The 21683-nt window shown below is 37.0% G+C and overlaps 1 protein-coding gene across 1 annotated transcript in view; it reads left to right on the top strand.

Moving 5' to 3' along the window:
* Positions 1 to 21124, top strand: part of LOC145689687 (receptor-type tyrosine-protein phosphatase epsilon-like) — a 62733-nt gene extending 41609 nt beyond the window's left edge. Inside the window, exons 17-18 of the mRNA XM_081763883.1 lie at positions 14123 to 14258; positions 21050 to 21124. Coding sequence (XP_081620009.1) covers positions 14123 to 14258; positions 21050 to 21124 — 211 coding nt within the window. The remainder of the gene's footprint in view (positions 1 to 14122; positions 14259 to 21049) is intronic.
* The last annotated feature ends 559 nt before the right edge of the window (positions 21125 to 21683 follow it).

A 21683-nucleotide genomic window follows, 5' to 3' on the forward strand; every position in this document is an offset into this window, starting at 1 on the left:
GTTTGTTGTTGGATTACATTATTCCTGTGCTTTTGGTCTGTTGATGAAGTCTGTTGTGGCATTACATTATTCCTATGCTTTAGGTACAAGATGAGCAAAGTGTATCTTATGACACTCAAGCAGATGCAGTTTATGGAGCGCTATGAGTGGGATCAGTGGAACTAGAAACCCGAGCGAAATATAATTTTAGCATTACGTCATTTGTGTCACAGTCACGATGTAATTGGTGTGGATGTGCTGATATGACGGGTTCAATCTTCATAATAATGTCATGGTTGACATTAACTTGTAACTTTTTATTAGACTTGACTTAATTCGAAGGGAAATCAGAACGTCATATCAGTCCACCTATAGCGTCTGCTCGAATGTCATAGCCTGCATATCCTGCATCTCTTCGAATGTCATGAGATACACTTTGCTTATCTTGTACCTAAACCACTCTATCAGAAGCACAGGAATAATGTAATCCAACAACAGACTTTACCAGCAGGTTTTTGTGGCTATTTACTTTCAAATTAATGCATCGCATGACCCTCTCCTCATTTACACAAATCGCACCAGTTTCAATATGGCCTCTTTCAAGACGGCGGATATTCTTTTCATAACTTTTAACTGATCATATCGACCATCTCGTATCAATGGATGCTCATTTCGTGTCGCTACAATGATTAATTTTAAAGAAAAAACGTGCATTTTCTCACCATGTCCTTAATGTACTGACATTCCACTTTTGACCTTTCTCGGGCTTTAGTGTCCCAACGCCTTGGACTCTGCAGCTACAATTTTGGCTGTGCTAGTTTCCCGAGGTACTCTCTCTATGTACAAAGTTTCGTGAAAATCGGGCTCTGATAGATACCTAGGGTTCCTTGTAAGATATCCAAATTCCGAAAACAAAATCAAACAGTTTTTAACAATCTGAAGCAGAACCACAATTACTCATCAGTGCGCTCTATAGGCTCGATGCCTGTGAGATAAAGAACTTGAATTGGAGATTACGTTCACGAACGCACACATATTTTAACGAGCAAAAAAGTAATCCATTGTTGACATTTTATTTTTTACCTCTCCCATCCCATTATCTGCAAATGGTAATAAATTTGGACTTAAACGGTATTGGGGGGTCACTATTTACTCAGCAATTACGAAAACTATGAATTCGACACTAATGTCGGTCATTTTCGATTATTTTTACATGTCAGAATTTAACCGTGCCAAAGTGCTAATTTTACTGAACTTGAACTTAAATGACATGTGCGGTCCCACCCTTTATTTAAGCAACTCCATAAACTATGTTTCGACTCTGATATTTGTCGTTTCTTATTATTTTTATGTCTTCCCCTCCCACTTTCCCTAGGAATTGTCAAGGACTATTTTCCCCAAAGAGGAAACATGGAGTTAAACGGCATCATGACTACCACCAATTAACTTAGAGACGCTGAAAAGTAATGATTCGACACTACTATCGATCGTTATTGATATTTGTTCTTTCCACTGACCGGGGTGCCAATCATTGCTTGAATCAGGTTTTAACGGCATCGGATGTGTCACTATTTATCTAACGAGGAAACTTTTCCTGGTGTCACACGAAATGTGGAACGAGACTATGGTCAATCAATTTGTGTTAGTGAACACGAAAATCTATAGGCGGGAAGAACCCTCGGTCACAACCGTTCCGTACTTATGGGGGTAAGAGTACGGACACTGCCAACACAACATGTTGTGGACAATGAGACGAAATATGGCGCGAGTTCGATGAAAATATACATAGAAGCGCAGTTGAACATATACTACAATGTAATATTACATTCGACAATACTTTGACAACTGAGAGCAGAGGCATAGCACGTAACGACAGAGGAGGAGGGCGGGTAGCGTGGAGTATAGCGTAGAGGAAAAGTTCCATAGAAGATATGAACATATACAAGCCGTACTTGAGGGGAAGATATCATTAACATGGTAAAGCAAATGGGTGGAGAGTAGAAGGGCAACGGGGCAACGTACCCCACCTACCTGAAAAAATCTTTCAATGTATAGTGGTGTATTGGAGGGGCATATATTGTTGCCTTACTTTTATGTCATTATCATCAGCATCATAAGCATATGAAAATGAATGCCTCCATCTATACATCAGTCTATACGCATCGGACGTTACGAGGAGGGGTCCGGACTCTACGGTCAATCCCCTCCATATCTCTCTTTCTTCTATTTCTGCTTTTATGTTGACGTCTACAAGCTGTCTCTAATTTGTGATTGATTACTTGACCATGTATTACTACTCTATCATTCCCCTGACGTCTTGCTTCTTCGTTTTCCTCAATTATATTTTTACTTGGGTTTATCCGTCCCCTATTCTGTTGTTATGTGTTATGTCTCTGCCCTCACTTGTTAGAGTATTGTCGAATGTAATTTCACATTGTAGTATATGTTTAATTGCGCTTCTATGCATATTTTCACCGAACTCGTGCAGTATTTCGTCTCATTATCCCCAACGTGTTGTGTTGACAGTGCCCCTACTCTTTCCCACATACGTAAAGAACGGTTTCGATCGAGGGTTTTACCCCTATGAATTTTCGTGTTCACTAACGCAAATCGATTGACCGTCGTCCCGTTCCACATTTCGTGTGACATCATAAAAAGTTTCCTCGGAAATGACCTCGAAAACTACGGAATTGACACTAATATCGGTCGGTCGTCTTCGATCATTTTATTTCTGCCCCTCCTCTGCCCCTAGACCTTGGAATTAAAAAGCACCACAAGTGTCACAGATCAACTTTGAGACTCCGAGAATTATGTATTCGACACTAATATTGGTATTTTTTGGTTACTTTTACAGGTTACCGTTCCCCTTCGCGAACACTAATATGGACAGAATTTGGATTTAAACGGCATCAAAAGTGCAACTGTTGATCTCGACCGTTTTTGTTCATTTTAATGTTACCCCTTCTACACCCCTTAGGTATATATTTTTATTAATATAGATAACCGAAATTGGCGGTAGAGGGTATTAGAACTATCATCAATCAGCTCAAAAACAGATATGACAATGGATTCGACATTAAAATCGGTCAATTCCATCACTCATATATATATATATATATATCGGGTGTCAAAAAATTCCACCGACAAACTTCGGGAGGCAAATCCGCTCATACGAAGAAACAAAAAAGCTCAGTAAACATGGGTCCGGAAACGCGTTGTTTCGGAGATATAAGGCGCCGAAACCATGGGAAATGAATCTTCAAAGGCGTATATTTCAGAAACTATTCAACGTAGAGGGTGCGGTTTGAAAACTCACAAGCGAAGTCATACCTGCTCTGGTTAAACATGCATGTTTCATAATCTTGCAATGCCTGCGGAAGGGATTCCCGGATAATCTGCCGAGTGAAGATGGCTCGAAAGGGGTATGAATGGACGACTTCCTCACCTGTTAACAGTACTTCCTTGTACCAAGACGATAACTCAAACGGATACAAAATGGTGGACACTTGTATACCTGCTGTGTGTTGTTGCATAACCGCCACATACGGATGGTGCCTAATAACGAAGTTCGGAATATGAAGTACTGTGAATATGCAGTCGAAGGTTCGTAGTGAGGCAAGTGTGGTGTTGCTACAGCATAACCCATAAATCAGAGTGATTGAGAGCTGCTGAAACTAGATTCAAACCCGCTATCAAAATGTACATAAATTATCGTGGACAAATGTATGTTAACATATGCAGCATTGTGAAGTATAGTATTAACATAGTAAGAAGCAGCTGACAAATGACCTCCTGGGAACAGCGATAATGTGATTCGCATATTAGTGGCATAGTTGGTGGCGTGCAATGCTGTAAAGCATAATCTCCAGGCACACAAATAAAATACACAAAGCACAAAAATAGAAGAAGACGAGTCAATCAGGAAATGGTGTTTGTAATTCATTTGTACCTTACAATTTCACGAAATCTACTAAAAATGTGAACCATTGACATCAATGCATAAGAGATAGCGTCGAAGCACTTCGTCTCGCACACGAGGAAAAACGTCGTGGTTAACACTAATTTTTGCGGAAGCCTCGATAATGCGGCCCACAAGGTCCAATTCATTCTCCACTGGTGTCTGGTAGACCAACTCCTTCATGTGTCCCCATAGGTAAAAGTTCATATTTGATCTAGGAGGCCATGCTACAGGAGCACCATGCCCGATCCATTGATTCCCAAACATATCAGAAAGTACATTTTGAACACGCCACGGCCGATGGGGTGGAGCTCCGTCATGCTGGAACCACATTTGTCGCCGGTCTGCAAGGGGAACATTTTCTAGCAGTTCCGGGAGTACCTCTGAAAGAAATGCACTGTAAGTATAGATGTTCAGTCGTGGAGGTAATACATAATGTCTTACTAAGACATTATCCACTATACCGGCCCACACATTAACTGTGAATCGTTCTTGACGACCTCGGCGAAACATTGCATGCGGATTGTTTGCTGCCCACACATGCCTATTATGAGCATTGTAACATCCGTCACGAAGTAAAACTACTCTCATCCGTGAACAACACATGCAGCTCGAACTGCGTACTCTCCACACACTGCCGCAGGTACCATCGGGCAAATCACACACGTTTGGGATAGTCTGTAGGACGCAAAACTTGTACTATTTAAGTATGATATGGATAGAGATGTTCTTCATGTAGGACGTTCCAAACTTGCTGGTGCTGAACATGCAACACATGTCCAACGGCCCGCGTGCTTGTTGAGGGATTTTGTTCAAATTGGTCCAACACATTTTCTTCGAATGCTGGTGTTCTCACTGTTCGTGGTCTTTCTGCATCAGGCCGGTGAATATGTAAGGAACCTGATTCTCGCAGCTGCCGATCAATTGACGTAAATGTAGTGTGATGGGGGCACCGTCGTTCTAGAAAACATTGTCTATACAGTCTTTGTACCTCCCTTGCGTTTCCCAAAACTGCACTATAATCCAGATGCTTATCACTTAATTCTTCCCAAGTAAACTCCATTTCCCACTTTGGTGTTTTATAAAGCACAGACAGTAAGCACTGCACACAAGCACAGTCGCTTCCAGAATACACGTCAGTCTTCGGTAGACTAGCTTCTTTAGGTGCTCGTCTGTCGTATGGCTTAGAGTCGAATCCCACTAACAGCATGACTCTGTTAGTCAATGTTTATTTTATCTCTTCTATCGTATTTTTGTTCCTATAAACAGTTTTGGACGTAACAAAAATGCTATGTACTGTCATTTCAAGGATAATATCTTTTTGTTGAATATTCTGGACATAATTAAAATTATCATTTAAAACTGAAATACCTCTTACATGTTTTAAGATTTAAAGAAGACCAGGCACCAATTTCCTTACACACAGTAAAATGATAATCAATGTTGTTTTTGTTTTTAAAGATCGACAATACCGTCCAGAGTTCGACTTCGTGTGCATTTGAATGCAGCCTAAATCTGTTTACATTACGAGAGTTAATTACATCAGACGACTAAAGTTCAGACACAAATGCAGGCGATCTTGCGGCCAGAGCGTTTATAGAGGTACCATCTTGGTATCCGACTTGTGAAACTGAAGAAAGACACTCAGGATGGTTTAACAAAGAGTGGCGAATCTAGGGTGGGGTCGGGGGGGCTTGGTCCACCAATTTTGCTGCGTTACTACAAAATCACTAATGTCATAAATACCAACACGCAGTCCAAATTACGTATTTTACATAGCAAAATGCTGACACCCCCTCCTCCTTCAGTTTTTATTTTCAAGATCAGCTACTGAACACGAGGATCGTACCCGGTTCTCTCTACACTTAATCTACTCTGGTGTGTTAAATTGAAATAGGCGTATAGATTTGAGGCTCTAGCAGTTGCATTGTAAGCAAAAATAAACATGAGAGGAGTATGACCTTATGATTATTATTTTGTAATAACGTCCCCACCTTATAGACCTAACAAAATGGACACGAAGACAATCTTGATGTAACTTTAAATGGAGGAATAAAGACAAGGTATAAAATATGAATGTGGTTTATTGTTCTGTTTACATATTTTGGAATCCATTAGCACAAGCGGCTTGGGTACCCGACGAGAAAACGAAACCGTAGCAGGGCTTACATTTAATTTAACGAGCTAAACAAATTCATTTAGATATCAAATTCGCGCAGTACAGTATCATTCAATTGTACGTTTATAACAATTGTTTATTGTCTGATTGTTTATTTGTTAAGATGTTCAACGTCTCTTCTCAGCAGCGGCGCTATATGGAGACGGGACTTAAAGTTTCAAATGCGATCCGATCGATCTCTTGGTTGTTGAGTCCAAAGCTTTGACCCTTAGTGGGAATTGACCCCGCGATACGGCGCGTCAACGTGCAACCTTGCTTTCTGTTGCTTCGTTGTTTATCCACGTAACGGTGCAACAACTGAAAGGAACAAGTACCATTGAAATCAGGTAGACGGTTGCAGACTTATTAAGATAACGCATATGATTTCAAATCACAATCTCTTATACATTTAATCAGATCATTCATGTAATGTACTTAATATTGGATATCGTTCAATAGTGACATTCACTCAGTTCACTAGACATAACGATATTTCTAGCCATTGCTAAACATTACTCACATGTGAAAATGTGCTGACTGTATTTGCTATCGTGCTATTTGGGGTTTTCCTTTGCATTAAGTGTTTTCACAATTTCGATCACTCTACTTCGTGTGTTATACTGTAGCAACACCGCACGTGCCTCACTACGAACCTTCGACTGCATATTCACAGTACTTCATATTCCGAACTTCATTATTGGGCACCATCCGTATGTGGCCGTTATGCAACCACACACAGCAGGTATACAAGTGTCCACCATTTTGTATCCGTTTGAGTTATCGTCTTGGTACAAGTAAGTACTGTTAACAGGTGAGGAAGTCGTCCATTCATACCCCTTTCGAGCCATCTTCACTCTTCAGATTATCCGGGAATCCCCATGCTCCTTTGGGGAATTCCTTCCGCAGGCATTGCAAAATTATGAAACATGCATGTTTAACCAGAGCAGGTATGACTTCGCTTGTGAGTTTTCAAACCGCACCATCTACGTTGAATAGTTTCTGAAATATACGCCTTTGAAGATTCATTTCCCATGGTTTCGGCGCCTTATATCTCCGAAACAACGCGTTTCCGGACCCATGTTTACTGAGCTTTTTTGTTTCTTGGTATGAGAGGATTTACCTCCCGAAGTTTGTCGGTGGAATTTTTTGACACCCGATATATATATATATATATATATATATATATATATATATATATATATATATATATATATATATATCCCTCGTCTTAATCATCTAGGTGTGTTAAGGAAATCTTACCTAGACAGTACTCTTATCCAGACTAAAGTGACTTAGGCATTCCAGAGTTATGCTGGAACAGACACACATATATCCATTTCTACATATAGAAACAACCAAAAATAACTTTCAAAGAAAATGTTTTTTGCTAAATCTTATATATATAAATTCAATGCCGATCAACATGAGTAAATGCAATTTAACAACATATTTTACACAAGATTTACGATTTAAATGTCTGGGCTTTCATCATCTATGGTCATGTTAGCCGGTTGCGTATGAGGGATGACGTCTGTTGGAGAGCACACTATCCTGGGAAAGGAAAGAAAGGAAGCAGCCTGGGACCTATATGTTAGGTACCACCCCGGTATTTACCTGGTATGGTTGAAGAAAACCCAGGAAAACGTCATTCGTGACGGTTTGCCAAAAAGTTCTTTTAATCGTTTTCTACCGAGCGCTCCCACCGTGCTACGAACCCGGGACTGCTCGCAACGAATGCAAGATCGTTAGCGACTACGCTATTTAAAATGTCCAGACTTAGTATTAAATAATTAAATCTTTCAACATAATGTTTAAGCCTTTGCTCAAACCATTTGTTCAAAAATTCGTGTAACTGAGTTAAGAGAGCAATAATGAATTTTATCACAACCAGAACACACAAAATCTAGCACATTTACAGTAATATAGAGCACTAAGAAGGAAACTACTACATCCTCTTACCTTGTCTGCTATCTTCTCTACTTTAAAAAGGCCCCTTTCACGTTCGTAATCAATTCTTTCTACAACCAAGAAAGCACAAAATCAGACAAAATACGCCATCGAAAATAATGAGGTGAATAAGCGATGAATTTTCAGATTGTATTCTGTATAACTTCGACCGCACACCACAAAATCACTTACGGTCGTCATTTTAACCTATTATGTAGTGGAGTTTCTCTGAAAAGTTGAATTCAAAGGTGTTTGTAGTAAGAGAAAGATAATATTGCTAGCTTGTATTTGCCTCCTGAAAAAAAAAAAAAAACTAATTTCTACAACTATTAAAACACAAAAACCAACTATAATTTTTATCCTTATAATTCCAAACATTTATTTTTTATTACTTTCTAAAATTATTTGCTATTTACGGAACACATTTTATTTGTTTTTTCTTTATTTATCTTCATTCTTTTCTCTAATAATTGTTTGCTTTCAAGTGAGCAGCCAGCAGACTGATAAATCAACTTCAGATGACCCAATGAGATGTTCGTATGACATAGTGAACTCAAGGCGATATATGAAGGTATTGAGAGTATACGGTAGTTTTAAAGAGACCATAAATAATTTGAGTGTTCACATAAACAGTTCGTCTGATAAGTAGTATGTCTTATAAACGCAGAAAAGCTGTCTTGAATTTTCCTATCCCATGCTCTTGTGGACCTTAGAGCATCTGACCTATGTTCGATAACGGAGTTCCTCTGGTGATAAAGTACCATTAAAGTATGTTTCACATGTAAATCATTAGATCTGGCGGATGGAAAACGCACATCAAGTAGATCTTGCTCAGTTGGTTGGAGAATACATGTTTTTCTGGTGACAGATGGGTCCCAGAAACTGTCCAGATAAGTTAAAGAGACAGGTATTGCATCACCGATGTGCAACGCTAGTGGTACTATTCTGAATAAAGACTAGAGGCCAGTGCGATGTGTAAATTCTTCTTTCATACCAGAATGCCAAATATGGACCATGTGTAACGTCTGTGAATACACAATGAATTTTCCTGCTCACCTGTAATATCCACCCGATTGTCATTATATGAGACACAAACGATTCTAATGCTAAATACCTTCATTCTCTATTTGCCTCTTCGGCGAAGTCTCTCCGGACGCCCCTTAAAACGCTGTCGAAGATCGATAGGTATGAGGGGTGATAGCGTGAGAACAACAGGTAAACTTAAATCTGTGTTCAACAATCAATTACAATGTTCTCACCTTTAGAAGGTAATTCTAAGGGCTTCAGTTACACTGTCATCGCCTTATTAGTTACGGCTGATCCATCAATCCTTCTGTTCAGGTGCTTCACCGAACACTAGTGGATACCTATGCTGCAGTTACTTCGTGTCTCGTATGTGAAAACCAGCACTGACGCGTCATGGCTCAAGTGACCCGCAATTTTGTGAAACAACTACTCGTTCTCTCACATCTCGTCAATACGGACACATTTGAATTCACTCAATTACATAATAGGTGTTTGTTAGTGTCGTTATGGCATAGTTGGTATAGAGTGTGGCCCTCACACAGTGGATTCAAGCAAAGAACTGCAATTATCTTGTTGTTGAACAACACTCAAAATAAAGGCAATATGTTATTTACAGACAGTAGGATATGATTGGCTTCCACGATAACCGGTGTACGGTTTTGAAAGTAAATCTACTATCCCTTTTATGGATGCTCATTTTGCTCTTTCTGAAGTCTCTTTTCAATTGGAGGATGCATACGGGATATTTACAAGTGTATGTTCTTCAAAGCTTTTATTGAGAACTTTTCTAAAAGTGTAGAATACATTTTTGAATCTCAATGACATTATGGATCTTTGTTGCGAGACCACCCTTATACTGTACAAAACTAACTAATTATCACCAGAATGAATCCTTAGTTCAAAGCCGTTAGCAGTAGAAACATAAAACTCCTTTGCAAGAACTTAAAATAACTACAATGAAACCAATTCTACTCAGAGATTCAGAAGCATTACTATAAATTTTGAAAATTCTCTTTACTAAAGCTGCCACTTTTAATATTTTCTTCCGTAGTTTTGTGTTTTCTTTCCTGAATCGTGGAAGTGTTTGTTTGCGCTATGTATTGTATTATGTCAATGTGTATTCTATGTAATAAAGCTGAGAGAGTTCCTTTCCCAATTATCTTACCATCTCTGACGTTAAGGGTACCTGTTGAGACGAAATCATCACATCGACACGTGTCTGGAGTCAGCAAGATCATCGGTAGATTTGGATCTTTAAATACTCTCTTCAACCCGGAAACGGAGAGTCAGTCGGGAGCCGGTCTCCGAAGTTAATATTTGAGTCAGTCGTGAGAGTGTCTAGAGACCTTCGACGGAGTCGGTCCGGGGAGTTCACGAGAGTCAGTCGGCGACAATCTTTGGAATTAGACGGGGCCAGACTTTAGAGTTGGCTGGAGAACGTCGGAGACGATAATTTGTAGACGAGCCGAACATTCAGTAATTCGGTCGACGGCCGGACCTAGCCCAGTGGAAAGAGAATCAAACCGCGTTGTAATTAGAACAGCAGAACTCCAGAAGATCATCGAGAGGACAACAGGAAGCCCAGCAGAGGAAATAGCACAAGGTACTGTGACATCAGAATTCATCCCTTCCTTCCCTCACCCCTCACATACACACTCTCTCAACAAATATCTTAAAATCCTCAATTAATTTCTCTTATATTGAGACGGGTGTCGTCCGGTCCCAGGACCCAATCTACCTATGAGAGACATCCCAAGAAATTCCCATTGACGACACAGCTTTCTTTGGAAATCCTTTTCAAATTAAGCTCCCATAAAATTATTACTCTTCATGTATTTCATGGAATTAGTAAAAAATAAAAGTAAAAATTAAAACCTGAGTCAAATTGGGAGTTGTTGTTAGTACGGAAGACAAAGAAAACATGTTTAGGAAAGTAGCATTGTATGCTATATTCTAATCTCTAACTATATAGTCCAACGGATGTAGTCTCACTGGCAGGCGGTTGGAAACCAGGCAAAAAGAAACTAGAATATTCTATAAATTATTAATACACAACTGGCATACGTATGACTTAGTGGTTCAAAATATGATATCCTTTCGTATCGGACATTTTCATCTCACTCACGCTGATTTATTGTTTGAAGTCAACAGTGCAAATAGTGAAGATAGTGTCGTCCTGCTAGGTCTTACAGAAGTGTCGTTCTGCTAGGCTGGACTACTAAGACCATAGAGAACATTTAGCATTGATTAATAATATTAATAACCGGATTTAGGGAGGTAAAGCTGTTTCCACTGACTTCATTTATGAAAATGAAATGAAATCAATAAGTTATGCCGGTTAGGCTAAATGTGACGGTGATGATGAGTAATGAATGAAATGATGGAATGAAGAAAGTGGGAGGAACCCACGCACATTGTGTTTGTCCATCACAAAGTTCACTTGGCGGGGGCTGGGATCGAACCCGGGACTTATTTATGCTTTTATTCGTTATACTTAAGCGTTCTCTGAGAATTATCTGTTGAACTTTTGCTTTAATCTTTTAATTTTAATTGTAATTCTTTCGGTTATTTTTCTTATCGTTTCATTTTTGTTTTGCTATTTGTAGTTATTGTTTCTCCACGGCTTTCGTGTTAGTTTTCTTTATTTGGTTACTTTTTTTATTATTTAGATTTTTTAAACATTTATTCAAGATTTCTTCAGCTGTCTAAAAGGTATTCAGCCTTTTTTTTTTTTTTTTTTTTTAGCAAAAGATGGGATTACTAACCAAACCCTTGGAGCATATGGGTTGGAGTTGGTCAGGCTAACGTCATTTGACAGGCAATATTTACGACTATTATTTGTACAAATCCTGTAGAAATAAATAAAATGAAACAGAGGGTATTGCACCGTGAAGATAGGTTTTGCAAATCTATGCTACACTTCACAATATTATTTTGATAAACGTGCAAATAGTGCGCAGGATTGTAAAGAAAATTGTCCTGTTTATGAGCAAGAATTAACTGTATAAAAAGAAACAACCAAAAGACAGTTTAATTGCTTTCGTTCTGGAAATTTTCATCTTCTCGCTGTGGGTAACCAATCTCAGGAAACTGGATGATATTCTAACAAGCGTCGAACAAGACTGGTGTGTAACCAATTATACCATTACCGATGAAGTAAAAGTCCGTCACTAAAAAATGTTAAACCATTTGTAGAAATGTCTATCCGAAATAAACATCATGTTTAGATGCCATATCGTCGTATGAGAACCAGAGGAACGCAATTCGTAAATTGCAGTTTTTGTTTCTTCATGTTTGGAATATTTTGAAAGCCCCACTTGATGTAAATGAACGTAACGCCATCCGTTCTCCGTGTAATATTCTCATCTGTTGTAATATAGCTCAATTACCATCTTATTAAAAGCACATCTTTCTAAGAAAATTATACTTTCATCTTCTCGCCTGTAAAGGTACGAAAATGGAGTTGCATTCCTCTGGTTCTCATGCACGATATGATCTGACGCAAAAAGTTTACTCGATCGATTTTGTATCTGTGAATCTATTGAAACTTAAGAAACCCAAGTCATTTCTGAAGCAGTTGATCACGAGTTATAAAAGGTAGATGATATATGACAACAATATGGCAAGCCCAAACTGGGACATAGCAAGGCTATGATTTGCATTTGGTGCACTGAGAAAAAAATTGTAGGTGGCGTACTTAAAAAGATAGGTTGCATGCGTAATTCCTGTAGTTTTTGGACTTAACATACAACAGACGTATAACTGAAAACGCATGTTTTATAATACTTTCTGTATAAGTTTCCATCTACACGTACTTTCTGTATGAAACAATGTAGGCGGTCAGGATCTCACATATAAATGAACGTATATAACATATACCTGACGAAGGTAACATAAGTATATGCATGCGATATACGGAAAACTGTTAGATGTAACGGCATGATGTAACATCTAAGGACAGTGCCTATATAGCATACGGATAACGTATGTTCCGTACTGATTTGTATAATAAGCAAGAGGATGCCGTATATTTGTACAATATACCGCTGTCCAAAAAAGGATTTTTCTCTGTGTGGGATTGGAAATTCCTAATCCAGCATCACGAGCTGCTGCCACCAGAGAAAACGATAGACTCTCCTATACTGTCAGCAATTAGCGCGGTTGCGTCTACAAATTCAAGAGGAACAGCAGAAACTGGTAAACATAAAGAGTATTGTATTATTCGCCTAGGACTATCCGTTAGAAAATGAAAGCACTGAACTAGGAAATTGTAATTAATCTATCGTATAGCATGGAGCTGGCACTGTCAGGGTACAATTTATTTGATTTGTACAGAATACTCTAAATAGTTTTACGTTAGTTTCTAGCTAGGCCTGTGGAAAAGCACTGTCTCAATTTTTCTACCATATACCACAAAAGACCTATAGCAACAAAAATTATTGCGTTACTGGAAAAATGAAAAACGTTATCTACCAGGATGGTATCTATATCTGTACCTGTGTTTATCTTTCTATAGTTTTGTAACGCTATTTAATAAAAATAGTACAAATATTCTCAATTTTATATTCGAATAGTACAAATATTCTCACCAAGTGCTCAATACCTTTCTGATAACTTGATATTTGGTTTTGTTTATTCTACCCATTATACTTTTATTATTTTTTATATGTTGGCGGTCTACTTATGGTGCGTATATGTGGACAGTTGGCTTTCAAATGTCGAAAATAAAAAAACGTTGGCTTTGATGCCTCCATTAAACTTCTAACAACAAAAATAACATCGAATAGACTCATTATTGTAAGTCAACTTAATTCATTATATTTTACCATGCTGGATATAACGTTGTCTCATTTGTTTTCGTTTATGTCATTAAATGTTGAAACTTCTTTGGTCACGAAACTAAATTATGAAGGGCCACTAAAGGTTAATAGCAGTGTTTTACTTCTGTCTATAGCAACACATATATATCCCTTAATTGAGAGCATAATCTATCAACGCCTAATTTATACATTATAGTTTAAGTAAGGGTATATTGTTAACTTACTTACTTGCAGGGACGGAACTACGGCAAGTGGATTATTTGTAGCTGTTGGCAATATTCGTGAACAGATATACATCGAGCAAGAAGTGGACGTCTTTGCAGCAGTCAGAAGTATCAGAGAATCCAGGCGGAAGTTCATTAACTCCTTGGTAAGATTGCAATATACTATGTAAATACTCTTTGATACATTGTATTTACATTTGTAACTATTATCAAAGTTACGTAATTGAATTACTTTCCGTTGCCATATACCAATGTAATTGTTGTAATTGTCATGTTATGGTAACAATTTTTCATATGCAACAACTATTAGATATTTACATATTGTTTTTAATTATTATTAGAATACAAGACTATGATTTGTATTCATATGCTGTGCAGTGATCGAGGAATATGTAATGTTAACTAGTTCAAACTAAATGACACGCACGAATGTCAGTGATGTCCTAATGTGAGTTAAATATGGGCACTCTATATTAATGCATAAAATCTTGGAACTTCCTTTAATACTGAGAAATTTATTGCACTACATTAGTTTTAAAGTTATGTAAATAAATTCCAAAACTGATTTTCGTCTATCGGATACAATATTTCAGAAAGAGAATAATTTGAGAATAATTTCGGAAAGAAATTACCAAATAAATTTAAATAGTATTATTTAAAGTAGAAGGAGTTCATTCGGCTTGTAAGTTATTAGAAAACGAATCATTGAAGCCGTGACTTCCATAACCACACAAGTCCAGCTGAAGAGATATTGAGTAACCCAATCAAAACTGACTATTTTTTGAAAATGTGAACTTAGAAATCAGACTGTTTTCATACTTTCACTTTGCGGAATAACAAATGTCACTAAGTATGAAAAAGGTTTGATTTCCAAGTTCACATTTCCAACAAATATTCAATTTTGATTGGGTTACTCAATATCTCTTCAGCTGGACTTGTGTGGTTATGGAAGTCACGGCTTCAGTTATTAGATACTTTGTGAATAAATAAAGAAATAACTAAATTGATAAAGTCGTGTGTATTTTATTTTCCAATATATATATATATATCTTTAGACCGATACAAAATTTTATAATCTATAGTAGCATTGTTGTTCTCCTTTAGCCTAACCGGCATAAGCGTGGGACGTAAAACTCAAACAAAAGTTTACTCCCAATAAACTTGGTGTTGGAGAATGGTGTTAGAATGAAAGTTAGTCTTGTTCTATAGCTTTGGATATTTTGCATCTTTACGATATTTCTGGCCAAATAAAGATTGCTTGATCTCGAACTCTCTATTGCAGAAAAAATATGCTTCATTGATTTTGGCAATCATTTATTACAAGTATAAATTCAACATTGATAATGATATGACTCGGGAATCAAAGGTTTCCAAACTATAGCACGTGTGTGGTAGGTATCTTTACTAAGCTTATAATAATTTATCACCATACTCATTTTGGTTAAAATGGAATAATGTATTTTTGTTCTTAGCTCTATTTTTGTAACAGCAACTACAATTTTTTAAAAAGACAATGAGCAAACCTCAACTTCGATAACAATATAACTCGGGAGCGATAGGTAAAGATATCACAATATCTGATTTACCTACTAAGCTCGTCAACTTCGCTAACTTTAGTCAAGTTTGAATGAGCTACACAAATCCCGTGCGGTGTATACTTTTCTTGTGATTCACGGGGGTTCCGGTGGCTCAGTGTTAGAGCGTTCACTTCTGGTGCATGAGGTTCTTGGTTCGATCCCAGCCCAAGCCAAGTGAACTTTGTGGTGGACAAACACCGTGTGCGTGGGTTTTCTCGTGGTTCTCCCATTTCCTCCCACATTCTCCATTCCACCATTTCATTCATTCATCATCATCACCGTCTCCTTTAACCTAATCGGCATACCATGGGACGTAAAACTTAGATTTCATTTTATTTCTTGTGATTTACGTTGTAAAAAGATAAATAAACTGCAATGAAAATTGCTTTTATATATTTATTTCTATCACTTATTATTAAATTTATCAATATTTAAAACTCAAATTTTGTGTTTATCTCTAGCAGCACAATTGTTCTTCGTTCAAACACCGGTAGTAATGATTCAATGTTGTTCTGTCATCAACTTTTTTTTCTGTTTAATCTTTTAGCGATTCGTGATTAGACATCATCGTCCGAATTTTATATTTTTTCTTAATTACTTACACATATAAAAAACATATTTCTAACTTATAAACTTATTATTTTGTAAAGAAAATTGTGTAATCACTCTCTTGCTTTTAATGACCGTTTCAAAACTTCACTCAGAATAAAATTGTATTAAGCATTTAAACTTTAACAACTCTTGCTTAATATTATTATTATGAAGTACTCTGCCTTTCGGCAGGTCATAGGACTAATGAGGATTTTTTATTTTTATTTTTTCCAATTTTTAGATTTGGGCCTGGAAATGTTTCCTCCACTTTTCTCGATTTTCAGCTTCTTCTTTTAACTTCCAATATTTTCTCCAATCTTCCAAAGCATCGGTCAGATGTGTTCTTCTTCTTCCTATTCTTCGCTTTCCTTCCATCTTTCCTTTTATGGCGGTGTGAAGAAGACAATTTTTTCGCAATATGTGTCCAATCCATTTGGCCTTTCTACGAAGAATGGTAGCTAGAAGTGTCCTCTTCTCTCCCATTCATTTTAGAACATCTCCGTTTGTTGCTCTCTTTATCCATTTTATCTTCTCCATCTTCCTCCAACACCACATTTCGAAGCTCTCCAAATATTTCTTCTCTAACTTCCGTAATGTCCAAGTCTCTGATCCATACAGTCCAATGCTCCATATATAGCACTGGACCAACTTCTTCTTAAGTTCAATATTGAGCCTGCTAGTTAAGAGTGATCTTTTCTTGTTGAATGTTTCTTTAATTATGGCAGTTCTTGACCTGATCTGTTTGGTACAGTAAGCGTCTCTCGTCAAAATACTTTCCAGATACTTGAATTTATCGAACTCTTGAATTACCTGTTCTACTTTGATCCGAAAGGGATTCTTTCCACGGGATATTCTCATGACGTTCGACTTTTCGATGTTAATTTCTATTCCATACAGTTCTCTATTGTCAACTATTTTGTCAATCATCTCCTGTAGTCCTCCTTTGGGTTTAGCTATTATAACCGATCATCTACATATCTGATTTTGTTAATGATCTGCCCTCCAATCTTGAAATCTCCAATTCCTATTAATGCTTCCTTCATTAAACATTCACTGTAAATGTTGAATAATTGGGGAGACAAACTACATCCTTGTCTGCCTCCTCTTCCAATCTCCACACTGTTGGTCTCTGCTTCATTCAGGCGCTACTTCACTCGTTGTCCTATGTAAAGGTTTTGAATGAGGCGCCTATCTCTCCAGTTGACTTCGATTTCTTTAAGTATTATCAGAAGTTTCGTCCAATTGGCTCTGTCGAAACCTTTTCGACAGTCGATAAAGCACAAATACAACTCTTCCTTTACTTCAAGAATTTTTTCTGATATAATTTTCATCAATCCAATAGCATCTCTGGTGCCTTTTCCTTTCCGGAATCCAAATTGATCTTCTTCTAACCTTTCATCTATCTTACATTCCAGCCGCCTGTTCAGAATGCGTGTAATGATCTTTCCAGTGTGGGAAATCAGGCTAATGGTTCTGTGATCACTGCAATTCTTTGCTTGCTTCTCCTTGGGCAATGCCCTGGCGAAATGCACCTCCATAATTGTAACATCAGAAAATCCTTTGGCTATTCTGCACGCAGGTAGATTTTGTTAATAAGTGAAATCAGTACTTTGATTGCGTTGTCTCCTAATTCCTTGAGCAACTCTACTGCTGAGTCGTCGTCTCCAGGGGCATTTCTTCTTCGCATTTTATTGATTGCTTGTACTGCTTCACTTTTCAATATACTGGATCCTTTTTCATCATCATCCACCTCTTCCTCTGCTTCGATCGTAATATCTTTAGAGCGTTTCTTCTGATCATACAGATCTCTTATGTATTCCTCCTAAATTGTAAGGATTCCTTGATGGTCAGTAACCACATGGCCTTCTTGAACTTTGATTTAAAACTTTCGTATACTTTTGTTAGCATTTCCTCCTAATTCTTGTGCTTTCTGGTACATGGGATCATATCTGCAGCACTGTTGAAGTTCCATTGTTTCTTTACATATTTGCTCCATGTATTTTCTTTGGCTTTGTCCGTTTCTCTTCTCAATTCACTCTTCAGCCTTCTGTATTCTTTGATGTCCTTGGTTTTTGCTCTTCTGCGTTCCCCATCTTCTTAAGCATCGCTTCAGTGATCCATGATTTTTTCGGCGCTCTTTCCATCCTGCCAATCTTGCTTACTGTTAATAAATGAATTATTTCAAAATCGAAGTAGCCAGAATAATTATTCTTAAGATGATACTCACTGAATGTTTTAATCAAATTGTGAGAATGAAAATTTGATCTAGTCCTTACTGCTCATCTGATGACTAGTGGACTCGCCTTTGCTGCACAGAATCCCGGACTTGATTCTTCATGGGAGAGAATTTGACCCGCTACCGTGTTTCGAATTCCATATCAAATTATAGGTCCACATTTTATATAGCCTTAGTGCTAAGAAAGGAGACACCAAAGAACAACAATCACACAATATGTGAATTTCAATATATTTTGTTAGTTTATGGCAACAACTAGCCAAGTACTCAGGAATATACTTCGCGAATGGTCCAATTCTATTGTAGTACGCAATTTAATCATAAGGATACAGTATGTTTAAATTTCTAAAAATCGCTTTAAAATCAGATTAAATTTATAAATTTTTAAAAGATATTTTAGGGGTAGGGAATGGGCACTACAGAGCCCAGGCGTGTGTACGTCACCATCAACAACTGTAAGAACTTTTTGGCTAATGGGAAATATTTCCATGCTGTTTAATTGTTACTAAAAGAAAAATATGTCTCCCTAATTTAACCACTTAAGATATTAGAGAGTTTCTTGAACCTATTTGGAAAACAATTTTGAAAGAGAAGAAGAGACTCACTCATTGTGGCTCAGGCCATACTACTATAGGTAGGAAGGTGAAACTTAAATACAACTCTCTTTTCGTCACAAACGGTTGGAGAATGGAAAGTTCTTTGCAAATACTAATGGCGATTTCTTTATGTTACCGCGTTTACCGTCGCTGAACATACGATAAAAGCATAATTTATTATCGCCATTCCTCAAAATACAACTTAAAAATACCTTCCTTGTTTTCACCATGTCCTCCGTGCTTCAGTTCAAAAGAGACATGACCTGTAAAGTTAACAAATAAAAAAGCCACTTATGTACGTACAGGTATAACACTACACCATGGCGAGCAATTATCGTATTCTTGTCAATGCACAAGAGTGGCGGAAAAGTGTTGGCTAGAGATAACGTCCAAATTGCAAAAATCTTCACCACTAAATGTCTGCGAGAATCTTCAAACTTTTTGCTTTTTTCGTTTTTAATGGGAAGCTTCCTTTCCTGCAGAGGGAGAAGAGGTCTTTTTAATAGATTGAAAAGCCTTTGATTGTCCATTCAGTAACGGTTTAAATCAACGCAACGCAAAATTTGCTTTTGTTTGCGATAGTAAGCATAGTCTCTGTAGTTATAATTTATGTGTGCATACGTTTCATTGCGTTATTCTCAGCAATTTTCTGGAAGGTTGGTACATAGTACGTCCTTGAAGCTGTAAACAAACGATGTAAAATTCATTGTTTCCGGCAACAAAAGGTTAAGTGCATTTAGTATATTTTATCGTATTCAGTAGTTAAATTTCTTTTTTTTAGTTATTTGTTTTTTTTTAAATTTAAAGAAAATAGCAGTGGATATGACCTTCCAAACCAGAACAGTTAAGATACAGTGGGACGAAATGAAACAAATGATTGATTATTTTGTACTTATGTCCTACTCCCACAACGGAAGTATATAATAAGAGACTTATGTTCAAATTGGAAATTGATTTCTGTATTGCGTTAAATTCAGCACCCGGTAAACCAAAAGTGCACACTCTGGCACTAGGATATGAACAAAATTATCACTCTAGTTATCAATTGAAAGAAGGGAATTCAAAAGCTTGCTAGCATTTATGGGATATGAGCAAAGATAGCCATTATTAAAGTCGTCGTTGCCCGTTAAGATGTTAGCGATCTGACTCTGTTAACGAACTCAGCCGAGATTATTTCTCTAGTTACCTATCTAAAAAGGAGTAATTAAAATTTTCTCATGTATTCAGGAATTATTGTGCAGAATAACGGATGAAGGAACGTACTAAAAGCCAATCTTATAAGGTTCACTTTAGGGTACTCACAAGGGCCGAACAAAGCAGCAAAACTTGTGTAATTACAAGTTAAACCTCGCATTACCTAGGTATGTTTTTTTTTTTTTGTACCGCGTACTACCAAGGCAACAATTTTGTACCCACCTGTTAAGATTAAGTGTGTCTCACAATAGACACAAATTGGAAGCTCTTACAAAAATGTACAGTGACTGAAGTGAACAGTACACAGTTTAAGACTAGCAGCTATTAATTATACTGCCATCTGTGAGTGACACTTCTAAATGTAAGTCACAACTACCAACAGGGGTAGGGTACTTTGAGCCCACCAACTTAAAATACCAAATTTATGAGACACATTAACGAATAATTTTCACCACTGTAACATATACGCTTTAGCTACATGTATTGACCAATTTCGTTTTTTTTACAATTTCCCAGAAACGTTAGAAAAGTAATTACTAAATCATACGTGGTGGGTACGAAATAATTTCCGTTGGTAGTGCGAGGGTTAATTGGTGAGCAAACTAAAGAAAGTAAATCTAAACAAATAGTACTGTTAAACATAATTTTAACCTATAGTGTAAAGGAATATGAAGCCTTGAGGCAAGCAACTCTTATGTAAAACACATATTACGTATTTTTAGTTTTTTGTTTATTTATTTCAGGAGCAGTATGAGCACTGCTATCAATGTGCTTTGGACTACTATCAAAGATTACAAATGTACCTGAGCTTGAAGTAAATTCCATACAGATATTATATTATTTGATTTTAGTATCAACGAAACACATATGTAATATTTCTAAAATTGTGCTTGTGTGCTTGTGTGTGCCATACCGATTCTAGTTTATTAAGGTTTAAAATGTATTTGAGTGCGCACGGTATCATTTTATGATAGTAATCAAATGAAATTTATAAGGAAACTGTAATATTGCAAACAGTAGTTAGTGTTTTGACAACATCTTAGTGAAAATTAGTAATTGCTTATTGATGGTATTTTATAAATTGTTACTGTCAAGTATTCTGTTCATGCTTTGTTTTCGCATGAGAATATTAAAAAATAACACAAGTGTATATTAAGAAATGCATGGTATGGTCTAAAGAGGTATTTATCCTATTTGCCATGAGATTAAAAAAATGACAATAATTTTAGTTTAAAATTCTGTATTTACTTTGATAAACCATAAGAAACAATATACGAGAACCTCATCTAGAAGACGAGCTATGGTTACTTTAATTTGGAACTATCAGACTACTAACATTTCACAAAAGTCCAGTTTATCAACTGTTTCCATTATATC

Source organism: Thermobia domestica, chromosome 7 (assembly GCF_964235325.1).
Source record: "Thermobia domestica chromosome 7, izTheDome1.hap1.1, whole genome shotgun sequence".
In the NCBI taxonomy this organism is placed as follows: domain Eukaryota; kingdom Metazoa; phylum Arthropoda; class Insecta; order Zygentoma; family Lepismatidae; genus Thermobia; species Thermobia domestica.